Here is a 12470-nt window from a genome sequence, read left to right as displayed (position 1 = left end):
AGAGAAACACCGTACTTTCGCAGTTTTTAATCGCAAAGTACCTACTGGACGGTGAATAGTAGAAAGGAGAACGGAGAACAGACATGCGTGTAACACAATCGTGAATTACAGACGGCAAGGAATGCGACGCTTTGGTGTGCTACCACGAGAAGGATTCCAACCTGGTCATCGGAATAGTGATACCTACCCTGGAGTCGAGACATCGATACAAATGCACGTCGCTTGAGCTTTCTCAGCTCAATCAGAATTGTAAGTACCATAGATCGAACATCTTCTTCGATGCGTCGCAGTTGGGGACTTTGAATTTTCGAGGGCTTGTACTTCTCGATCGCTCCAACGAAACGAAAACGAGAGACCCTGGTCGCGGGGCTATCGATTAAAATCGAATCCTTAGGGATGGGAGAGAGGATCGATGGGCGTTTCGGTATAGTAGATCGATCGGTTCGACCGGGCAAAGGAGGCAAACTGAAGGCGATTATTACCGTGAATACAAAGGGATAAAAGTGGGCGAAAGTGAACAGGGTGCAACGGGATCTAGTTTCGCGGACGCGTTTCGTCCCAATCCGCTTCTGCATCTCATGAATATCAACGGTTAGGCGTGCAACGCGATAACGGCTGCTCGCCGCAAAATATTCAGACGCTAATTTCCTTCTAATTGGCAGGACAAAATTGGCCGGTGTAGGTGAGCCGACTCTCTCGGGTGTAACCAGGATTTTATTCATGTAAATTGCCGCGCACTGCCTGCCCGCCTGCCTTTGCCACCTCGATTCCAACGATGCAAAGCGACCTATACATAAATTTCCTTTCCAATCGGGCCCCGGCTACTTTTTGTTTTTCCATTTTCGTTGCTGAAATTTTGATATTCTATGACACCTGTGGGGATCGTCGATGATTCACGATGCTTATCGGTGCATGGAATCTCTCGCGGGGATTTAACTTTGATCCCAATTAATGATTTCCTAAAATTCTGTCGCCTGTTGTTCAAAGGAAACATTGTGTTTCAGGGGGTTTGGAGATTGGACCACACGCCGCTTCGAGCCGAAGGGTCATAGTCGTTTTGAGCCCGTCCTCTTTGGGAAACACGTGGACCGAGAGCAGCGTAGGTGCTGTTCTCAAACAATTATCGTCGCTCACTACGCGAACGATAGTAATCGCTACGAAAGAACTACCAAATGCAACCACGATCGCGAAACGATCGAATCGGGGTTGCAATGATGCTGGCGAGCTGTCGCTCGATCATTTGAAGATTCTTAAGTGGGACGAGAACACCAGCCCTGTATCGGGTGGGCAAAAATTCTGGTATAAGCTTCGATTAGCGATGCCGCCTGTACGACCGATCAATTCCGACAGTGCCTGCCAATCGGTCGCCATGATTGTTCAAGCTAATGGAAAATGTGGACAACAGAAGGCACGTTCGCGAGAGAGTCTCGAGGTTCTCGTTTAATTCGCGAGAGAACCGCAGGAAAAAAAACAACCTCCGAAGAGAAAGAAAGAGTTTCGCAGAACAATTGACTTGTTTCTACTTTCACTAATTTTCGCGTTCCTCTTTTGCGTCCACGTAAGGTAACATGGTGTGAAAATAGCTCGAGAGATGCTGATCTCGAAGAACTATCGTTGATTTTCAAAATTTTGTGATGTTTTATAGGTGCGGTACGTTTTACGCGTTCAAATTCAAACGTTTTTCGCGCCTCTACTATCGCGACGTTTAAACATAGCTGATCGAGTTCGATAATCGAATGCGCGATCTGCCGGTTCGAGAATCGCGCATGTACAGTGTCATGGCCGCCGACCTACGCCATCGTTCAAAGCTGCGTGAAATTTTTTGCTTCTGTCGACTTTATTACCCGCGAAATGCGATTTTATACGGTAAATTATGTTTTTCTGTTTATCTTGGCGATCGAGTTTCAACCAGTCTTGCATCGAAACAGGTGTATAGAGATGGAAGTGAACGAAAACAGATTCGACGTGTAACTTCAGTTGAACATCAACACGTTTGAGGTATAAAATTCGAATGATATTTTAGCGCCTGTTTTAATACGAATGCGATATTCAGTGTTTTTTTTTATTAATTCTCGAAAGGCTCGATACAAATTATAAATGCTTAGATGCGTGTGAAGTTTGAGACAGTTATTGACGAACCGCCATCGTGCGACGAAACACTTGTGAAAAATTTGTCTATTTGTAACATAATTAAACGTGAGCGACATCAATTCCGTTTCCTCGTCGAATCTCGCAAGATCGTACTCGCAAACGTCTTTTCAACGACGCCGATCGTTCCTCGTAAACTCGTACTTTTCCAGGCTGTCACAAAACCGCAACTCCTATTATTTTACACGTTACGTTATAGTAAAACGAAGAAATAAGTTGTTTCTAGTGATTTTAGTAATTAAGATTGCGTCAAAAGTTTTATTCGCGCTGAGTGCAACTTTTGGGACAGCCTGTACAATATTACCGACCGTCGGTAACAAACGGAACGATCGCGTCAACCGGTGTACCAGAGCATACTTTTTTCTCGTTGCAGCTAATCGCGATTTCAATTTTATTTAACCAAGAATATCCACTTTTCCCATCGCACCGTACCAATATTTTTATGCGAAATTCGAAGAATGGGGAAACGGCTAATGCGCAGTCTTCCTTCTCGCGAGCACGGCGTTTCGAGCGCAACGAAACAACGATCAGAGTCTCGTTACTCGTTGCCCGTGTTACGTAATCGATTGTTGCAAGCGAGTTTCTTTTCTCTATTTGTATATATCGGATAGATCGGTGCTCTATCGTCCTTATTTATTTAGCTAGCCGTATTATTTATACCGTTTTTTTTTTTTTTTTAGATTTTTACATTCAGCCTTTTTTCTTTTCTATCGATTGGGTTCGACGCACGAGTATCATGCACTTACGTTACCGGGCACACTTTTCTAAGCAAACTATCACGCTAGATTTAATTAGGGATTTGAAAGCGCATGCAAAATGAATAAGAAACGTAATGTTTTATACTGTTTTGTATATACGTGTAAAGGGAAAAAATGGATATATATACATATCTGTGCGTATTATATAATATGTATATATATATGTATATCAGTTTTTGTACCGTTCTTTGAAAGGTGTTCTCATCAGTCCATCGAATACCAGAGACTTAGAAAAATGTATCTGGCGAACGTAATCTCGATAAAAATCCTGCAACTGTAATTCTAATCGTAACGTGTAACGATTATCTGTAACTATATTGTAGCCTAGCTGTTATATCCGCGTGTAATTGTACTTTAGGTGTTACAGACCGATCCGCAACGCGCGCGTTGAGCTTAATTTTTAACGTCATATATAGTAATCTCTCTTTACTGTCAGTATTACGATACACTAGTGTACTTGTCTCGCGATAATGTGTTTTGGGCGATATTCTAGTGCCCCGGGCAATTGTTGCGAGCCGAGTAAGCAGAGTATAGACATATTAGGAGGTATACTTGTTTCTTTAACGATAGTGTACAACAGAGTACGAGGTTTCTTTCTTTCATTTTATACTTTGTATATGTATAGTCGTGAATACAAAACTATGTACGGTTGGTTAGCATTTCTCGCGAAGCGAAATGTACCAAAAAAAAAAAAAGAAGCCAGAGCATGCCTATATGCATTAATCTTTCGTTTCTTTTTATTAGAAGGCTCTACGAAAGTACCAAATGGAAAATAAAGAAAAGGCAGAGCTCTGTTTCTCTTCGCTCTGACGTCGAGGAGAGAAGAGAAATTGTTCGAGTGTCCGTGAATAAACGAGAATATTTATATTTCCAGAAAACGTCAGACTGCTGTTACTTTTCTTCTTAACAAGTATACATATATATAATATAATACATTCACTGCCGATTACGTTTATTGTGTAACCATCTGGGGTAATCGACCCCAGATGAATTTGACAAGATCTTTAAGGGAAGAAAGACACACTGCATAGCAAGATAAATAATTCTCTGCATTTATATTTTTCATTAATAATAATTAAATTACATAGGCACTTGTACATAAGGCAATTGTTTTTGTTTTCTTTTCTTTTCTTTTTTTTTTACAAACATTTATGCTTGTACGACAAATATGAATAGTATGAAGATATGAATTTGAAGCTTGTATAGGAAGAATTGCACTGTTTGCAAACACTATGTAATTGTTTGCATTGACAACGCTGTTCTCGTTGACTTTGCCTTACGTGTAACAGATACGACATAGTGTATCAAAAGCGTAAGACCTAGCAAACGATACAGTACAAACAATCGAAGATTTCTAATTGGTAATTCTTCTTTGAACGATTATGTACATAAAATCAAGGTACCGTCTTCGATGTTTGAATAAAAATTTCTTTCCAATATAGCGCTCGACATGTTCTGCTTGTAAAGTGAAAAAATAGGCACCCGTCTTTTCGTATTCGTATAGCACCGAAACGAGAGCAAGAGAAACCTAATATTGCGTATAAATATCTCAAAAATTACTTAAAAGCGAGGTAAATTGTTTATCCCTACTTGTGGCACGACGTATATAAAACAAGAAAGTACTGTGACGCCACTTATTTAACGAGTTTATCTTGACGATTAAGTACACCAGAGCGACTTTTGTCCCAGTACAAAGTTCCCGTCGATTTCATTTACAAAAATCAATGCAATAATACTGAAGGTGAAAGAGACGAAAAGAATCACGATGATAACGTATGCCTTCACTTAACTATGTAATCACCAGATTGATCACCGTACAAAAAAGATTATCGACAGAATAGATCTACTAAAAAATTGAACCTATAGAATGGGGCTTAATGCAGAGTCCAACGTAGAAATTGGCGTAATACGTTGATAATTTATCAAAGGGCAGTGGATGTACGATTCTCGTAAGTGTAACGAGCTACTTCTTTCAATGCTTCCGCCATTGCTGGTCCAGTTTCGTGGATCATGCCCTTCAAGTATCCTGCACTCTTTTGTATCAAAACGTATGGAGCATCGAATTCCTAAGAATAAAACGAATTAGTAATGTGTGATTTTGATGCACACTTGAAATATAAGACTCGACGAGGGATCAACGGTGATACACTTACCACGGCGGTACCAGCATCCATCACTAGTATACGATCACTGTCCATCACGGTATTGAGACGATGAGCAATGGTTAACACTGTACACTTAGCAAACTTCTCACGAATCGTCTTTTGAATCAGCTCGTCGGTTCGTGGATCTACGTTCGCTGTAGCCTCGTCCAACACAAGGATGGGGTTGTTCCTGACGATTGCACGTGCCAGACAGACGAGCTGACGTTGTCCAACGCTCAAATTGGAACCACCCTCGGTTATGTGAGCATCCAGGCCCATCTCTTTAAGCTCAACCTCGCTCAAAGCTTGCCAGAGTACGTCGTCATTGTAGCTATCGAATGGATCTAAATTCTTTCTCAACGAGCCCGAGAACAAGAACGGTTCCTGAGGGATGATACTGATTTTTGAACGCAAATCATGAAGACCTATCTCGATCGAGTTGACACCGTCGATCTCTATAACACCATCGAGATACGCGAAACGGAAAAGCGCTGAAATTAAGGAAGATTTTCCAGCGCCAGTTCTTCCAACGATTCCAACCTTTTCTTGAGGGTAAATCACGAAATTCAGATTCTTCAACACCGGAGCCTCTGCCGGATCGTATCGCAGCGAGACGTTTTTGAATTCTATTTTACCCTCTTCCGGCCAAGTATCTGGGGGTTTTTTGTCCGGTGTACTCTCTAATGGTGGTTCGCTTTCCACGTTACTGAAATCATCGTTCGAATAATATTAATTGTTGAAAATTTAAAGAATTTTAATTGTTAACTCACCTGTACTCCAACACACGCTCGACCGAGGTCATTTGATTTTCTAACTCGGTACTTTGTCGCATACCCCACTGGAACATACCAGTCAACCCTATACTTTGAGTTATGGCAAGCCCAACGTTACCGCCTTGCGTTGAGACCGCCGAGTCGTACATTACTAAGAAACTTAGAGTGACCAAGCAGATGTAGACAACGCAGAAGAAATCCAACCAGAATGCAAACGCTCTGGATGATGCTATGAAGACGTACCACGCTGATGAATGCAAGTCTTGGTGTTGATCAAACTCCTTTGTGAGAATTTCTTCAGCTCCGAAGGCTCTTATAGTCGGCAATCCTTGCAATGTTGCGCTGAGATGGCCAAACACTGGCGATCGAGCTGGGAATAATTATCAAAGCTCTGATTAATTTTACTCCATAAAACTTTTGATATGAAATAAAAATCTACTCAAGGTCTACTCACTAATTCCTTCGAGACGTTTCACACTGCGACTGGTTGCCAGATAAAATACTCGAATGTAATAGAAGATCACTCCAATGATCACAGTGGGTATCATCAGCCATGGATTAGCTATACCGACCACAATTATAATTCCGAGCAGAGACAAGCCAATTTGTATGCAATCGATTAGCGCCATTGGTAATACTTCGTCTATAGCACCCATATCCTTCGAGAATCTATTTAGGACACGTCCTGACGGGTTGGTATTGAAGAAAAGCATAGTGGCGCGACTGATGCATCGGAACATTCGGTCGTGCAGCTTGGTGGATGCTTTCATGCACGCCGAAAAGAATGAGAACGAACGTGTTAAAGTGATTACTATCGTGCAGACGATTAAACCACTGTATAGATACATGCACACTTCGCGGCTGATGGGACCCTCCCAATTTTCAACGAGTCCATTCGGTGTTTCTGTTACCTTTAAACGAATACGTGTTTATTTATAATAATTTAAAAGTGAACAGAAATGAGAGCAAAGCGAATACTCACATATTTCTCTTCCATGTTCACCCACTGGGAAATGAAAAAATCACTACCACTGGCTAATCCTTGAGCCATGACGCAGAGCAAAGCAACAACAATAATGACGCACCAATTTCCTGCTGCTCGGAAGTATCCTGAATACACTTTACCAGAAACACTACCCTTCGAGCGAGTTTCAGCTACCTAAACCAACAACGTACATATGAATGACTTCAATTTAATCTTCATCCGACCATACGAATGTACTTACTTCCACTGGGTCATCTTTGTCACCGATACTACTCTTCAATGAACTTAAAGACGAAATGCTAGCATTTCGAGAAGTACTTCTACTCGGTGGGCCAGATGCTGTTCGTTTTTCCTCTTCGTCGAGTGGTTGTTTCTCCATGAGTCTTCCAAAATCTATTCCCATCGCAGCAAGTTCATCGTAATTACTAAAAAAAAAAAGAGAGAAGAACCGTAAGTTTCTATACAGAAATTAACTTACATAAAACAAGGAAATAGTAGAATGGAAAGAAACGTACCCTTCTGCCTCTATATCACCGTCTTTTAAGACGATTATTCTATCGACATTTCGTAAGTACTGCAGCTGATGCGTAACGACGATTCTAGTTTTTCCTCTTAAGTACTTTTCGATACATTCTTCGAACATGTGTTTCCCGACATGAGCGTCTACGGCGCTTAACGGATCATCAAGTAGATACGCATCGGCCTCGGCGTATACTGCTCTGGCTAAGTTAATCCTAGCACGTTGTCCACCCGATAAACTAATTCCTCTTTCACCAACTATCGTCTTATCACCGTATGGAAACAAGGTGAAATCTCTTTTTAATTGACACACTCTAATCACACGATCGTATCTATGCTGATCCATTTTTCTACCAAAGAGTATGTTCTGTCTAACAGAGCCAGCAAATAACCACGGTTCTTGACTAGCATACGCAATTTTTCCGTTCACCTCTATACTACCCGAAGACACGGGTAACTCTTTAAGTATTAAATTAAGCAGGCTACTTTTACCAGAACCAACTTGACCGACAACCGCAATTAATTCGCCTCGTTTTACTTTGATGTTAAGATTTTTTAGAGTGTCCTCTTGTTCATACGAAACCCACTTTGCGCTAGCATCTTTTATAGATATAATGCTATCATCTTCATTCACGCGTTTTGCATCGTTTACTTCATTGTTTACGCTATTTACATCATTTTTGTTCTTCTCTTCGTCCTTCGACGTTTCATTGTAATCTTCGTTCTTCTCTTTTTTAATATCCATTTCTTCGTGTAACATAAATCTTTGTAAACGTCTTATGGAAACCATCAATTCAGCCATTTGCGTTATTCCTGCAATAACGACAGCTTAGTGAAGTTCAATCAACTCTTATCGATATTTGTTTATTCGTTTCTACTTACCTTGTGGAAAATAAACAGTCATGGTTTGACGTAAAATATTATAGTACGCCTGTAACATGAACACTTTTTCGGCAGTTATTTTTCGGCCGTATAAAATATATGCTATTATGGTAATGAATAGGGCCATCCTTGTGGTGAACATGATAAAAGACATGATAACACCTCTGATTAAAGACATGGCTCCTATAACGTTTATTTCTCTCCTGTAATCATATAGAAGACGTTATCGTATTTGCTGATTAAAACTAAGAGAACCGTTGAAAGAATAAACAATACCTTCTTGCTCTTTCAACTAAAGCACTAAACGGTTTCTCCCAAGTGTACATTTTAATTGCTTGAATACCGCTGATAATTTCGTTGGTTAATCGTACTCTTTCATCCGTCCTAATAGCGGTTTTCAATCTTAATACGGAAGACTTTTTACCCAAATAGCCTGTGCAATTAAAGAGAAGTAATGAAAAGAAAAACGATAGAAAAGAGAAGAAATGATACGAATTATCGAGATTCATTACCTTGTAGAGGGATAAACATCAAGAGCACCAAAACTCCAAGAAGTGCAGGTATTTCGACTTCGTTATACATAAAATATGTAATGACCAAAGTTTCTAACGGTCCAATCCACAAGTAATGTAAATGTATAATTGCTACGTCGAATCTGTTAACGTCGTTCGACAGTAGATTAACTGCCTGTCCTACTGTTGTTTCGCCTAAAGCTGTTCTTGAAAGCCTCAACGCTTTTCTGTATATTAACGTACAGCATGCCACTCGCATTTTCATTCCCGTGTGAAGTACACCCATCATGTATGGATGCATAACAAATATTAATGCGCCCGAACACAATATCACACCACCTGCATACAAGTATGCATTATCTTTTGTCTCTGAGTTATTGCTGAAGTATTGTAAAAGTCGACTAAGAAATATTGGCTGCATTACCCTGTACATGAAACAATGTTTAGTTATTAATAGATCTTTGTAGATTAAATTAATAACGCAACTACAACTTTCTAACAAGTGTAACTATTGTTACCACGTTAAATGAAATAGCAAATTTTCATGTAAAATCGATTTAGACTTTTTTGACAAAACAATTAGGAATAATGAAGCCTCGGAACACAGAAGATAGTAGGAGGATTAGCAGGTACAGGAAACAAAAGGCTTAGAGGGACTTAACAATTCGGCTGCATCTTCGCTTTCATAAACTTGCGAATTGGATAAGTTGTGTAAACTGGATGATAATACGGTATGCACTGCTGTATGTGGAACTTTCATCTGACGGTAGGAATGAATCAGAAGATAAAGAAACAAAGGCTGTAATGGTCTGAACAGACATTAAACAGATTTTAAGATTCTATGTATAAAACTGGAAAAATAGGAGTACATCATATGCTTATTACATACCTGAAGAAAATTTCTAGTACCGCTAAAATTATTCCATAGAGTGCTAATTGACCACCAAAACATTTTAAAAGAACTTTTACTAAACTGGGTTCCTTCAACTTCTTAACATCGTACTTGTTATCACTGTTTGCTTTCTCTTCGTTAAGCAACTTTTGCTTCTCGTATGCACTATACTCTTTTTCCCATAGTTTTGATATCTTTTTACCCACATGACTGCTTGTATGTTCTTTGAGGGGTCTGTATAAATCATTTATTTCTAAATCCTTGCGACAACCCACCCAAAATGTAGGCAGTGTAAATCTGTTGACAAATGTTAAAAATTAAAATGAATGTCGGTAAAGCGAAGAACGCTTTGAATTCAATATAAAAAATATAATAACTTTATTCTTCGTTATCTCTATCAATGACTATGCCAAATATTTCAAGGTATGTATCTTATCTTTGTTTTTGAACAACTAATATCATTGGTAATTGATTAAAGATAACGAAAAAGTTCCTATGAAAAGTTTTATTTAAGTGTACTAATAGATAACAATAAACAGGTTGAAAGCTTCATTTATTTACTTGAAAGAGGAATCCAAGATAGATTTTGTTCTATTTACAGAAGGATTCTCAGTATCAGTTATCAAGATATTTTAAAAGTAATGCTTATTTATCACCATGATTTTGTGTATCAGTTGGCAGTCAATGACAAGCAAAAAAAATAGAGGAACAAAACTTATCACATTTTACAAAACTTACGCAAATGTTAAAATGCTAAGGGGATTTGCTCCTTCTCTTGGGTTCTTTTTTCTTTCTACTTTTATTTTTCCATCCATGACAGCTTATTATTCGTTTACTAATATTTTATGTAAATTTCTGAAATTAGACAAAAGATTATTAAAAACATATATAGTATTATATAACATTTAAAAACTACTATCTTCTTCTAAAGAAAGTTAACAAACATACAAAAGATACACTATAATCTATACATATAAGTTTCAGTGAAAATAAACATATTAATCATTGCAAAAAAAAATGTGATAATAAAGTATCTTAAATTCCACAAATCCAATGAGAAAAAAAATGTACGGAATATTCATAATTTGCATTATTTGCGGGCATAATACAGAAACAGTGTAAATATCTTTCTTTATAAATTTTGTATATTTTTCCTTCAAAGTACAAACATACATAAATAACACACACACACACATACAAAAAAACAAATTATAACAACTTGATAAAGAGGAAGGTCTTTGCGACACTTGTGCCAATACATGTATATATTGAAATCAATGTATCAATATCACAGGAACTAACTTCCTTTATGATCTATAACAGAATGAGTTAGCAGCAAAAATAAAATTCATCTAGCATTGCTTCATAAGATATAGTAATTGAGCAAGTAAATAGTTAATTACCAACTTGAATAAACATTTTACTACTTTGTATGTTACTTTCTGCTAACATACTTGTATTACAATGAAACAAAGGCAATGCTTTTGAAACGATTAATTGATTCTTAATATCAAATAATTTAAATTCTTTGATTCATATTTTTTTATACTGCTTAGTGCTGCTATCTGTGTTTATAAAAGAAGATCTTTCCTTCACAGGCTAACAATAAGTGAACATTACATTGGTGCACATTTCCTTGTCTTATTATTCAAACAGAAATATCATGAGTTTTTTCTCAAAACATAAATTCGTTCAGTTCAAACTGAACTAACAAACTGTTGGAAAGATATTTTTCATAGGAATTTTACAAGAATAATAGTTGGTATATTATAAGAAATTTTATAATTGAAGATAAAAAAATGATTTATATGAAACAGTGTTTACAAAATTTTACGAGCATTAATAACGGCATATATCAAAATCAAGCGATGACTGATACAGGTGTAATCTAATCGACACGTGCTTATTTCGGCTAAAGCCATTTTTACAAATCACGATGACCGCGATCGAAGTTTTACATTTTAGATTAGCGCATTATTTCTTCCGTGCAATAGATAAGTTATTTAACATGATAAATGAATAAATAATCTGCATATGATTTATATAACGTTAATAAAGAAAATACATATTTGAACCTTTCGAAATTGCGTGCAACAATCGCTGGTCACGTCTAATCGCCAACGGCAGTGATTCACCAATTAATAAAACGGCAATGTTTAATAAAATGATCTGTCACTCGGTTTTCCCCGACATTCGAAGCGCAATAGCTTTAACGAGATTGACGATATATTATATTAAAATCATAAATTGAAAATTATGAAATGACATGTAACGAAATGTTGACTGGTTTCTTTGTGTCACTTACAATTAATGTGGATAGTCGTTTCTACTTTCCAACACGTGAACGTTCCATTACTTTTTGATTACTCAACAATTCGCTGGATGACAGACGTCCACTTAAGTAGAAGGCCGTTGCTCGACTGTGCTTGCGCTTGACTGAACAGCGCTCCAATGTATCATTATTGGTTAACCTTAAATTAACACGTGATACTGCCAGATATCTTTGATATATCTCTACATTTTTCTTTACGCATGTTATAATAGCTTTTTGCTTTTCACCGTGACGATCGGCACGGCATCTTCTGACGGAAAGAACATTCATTTATCATTTGTACTTTTATGATATACGATCTAAAAGCACAATCATTCAGATAACGAAATAGTAACGACATACTTACATAAATGTCAAATTTAGTTCTATCCAAATCTGGCTCTTATCTGCTTGCTAATTTCCTCTTTCCCGCCTTATCTCATTAAATGCCGTTAGAGGCTTACCGATTGCCGTAGGATCGACGGATAAGACATTTAATTGACAAGTAGCTTCAACCGTTTCCGTAGAGATGGCGCAATGGTCGAA

General features: G+C 37.9%; 2 protein-coding genes across 6 annotated transcripts in view; one reads left to right on the top strand and one right to left on the bottom strand.

Annotated features, from left to right (window-relative positions):
* The window catches only part of LOC114879988 (single Ig IL-1-related receptor-like), a 61341-nt gene extending 57552 nt beyond the window's left edge, over positions 1-3789 (top strand). Inside the window, exons 6-8 of one of the 4 annotated variants that reach the window (XR_006829896.1) lie at positions 112-249; positions 1005-1998; positions 3651-3789. Coding sequence is in view for 1 of the 4 variants with exons in the window: in XM_046287847.1 (XP_046143803.1) it covers positions 112-249; positions 1005-1444 (578 nt within the window). In the remaining 3 variants the exon portion in view is untranslated. Of the gene's footprint in view, positions 1-111; positions 250-1004 lie in introns of all 4 variants that reach the window. The other 3 variants (XR_006829894.1, XR_006829895.1, XM_046287847.1) reach the window with 3 other exon arrangements.
* A 145-nt stretch (positions 3790-3934) lies between these two features.
* On the bottom strand, positions 3935-12195 carry LOC114879987 (probable multidrug resistance-associated protein lethal(2)03659). Of its 2 annotated transcripts, XM_029195494.2 has the most exons (14): positions 11919-12195; positions 10352-10468; positions 9611-9910; positions 9384-9530; positions 8722-9146; positions 8486-8642; positions 8210-8412; positions 7324-8140; positions 7050-7233; positions 6806-6982; positions 6278-6734; positions 5821-6193; positions 5060-5756; positions 3935-4972 (listed from the first exon to the last, which is right to left on the bottom strand). In XM_029195494.2, the coding sequence occupies exons 2-14, from the start codon at positions 10426-10428 to the stop codon at positions 4829-4831; spliced, it is 4158 nt and encodes a 1385-aa protein (XP_029051327.1). In that variant the 5' UTR covers positions 10429-10468; positions 11919-12195; the 3' UTR covers positions 3935-4828. The 2 variants fall into 2 exon arrangements, with proteins under 2 accessions (XP_029051327.1, XP_029051325.1); XM_029195492.2 differs by lacking the exon at positions 9384-9530 and having other exon boundaries at positions 11919-12194.
* Positions 12196-12470: the final 275 nt, after the last annotated feature.

Source organism: Osmia bicornis, chromosome 11 (genome assembly GCF_907164935.1).
Source record: "Osmia bicornis bicornis chromosome 11, iOsmBic2.1, whole genome shotgun sequence".
NCBI lineage: Eukaryota > Metazoa > Arthropoda > Insecta > Hymenoptera > Megachilidae > Osmia > Osmia bicornis.
The sequence above is the reverse complement of the archived record's forward strand: the minus strand, read 5'-3'. Positions and strand labels throughout refer to the sequence as shown.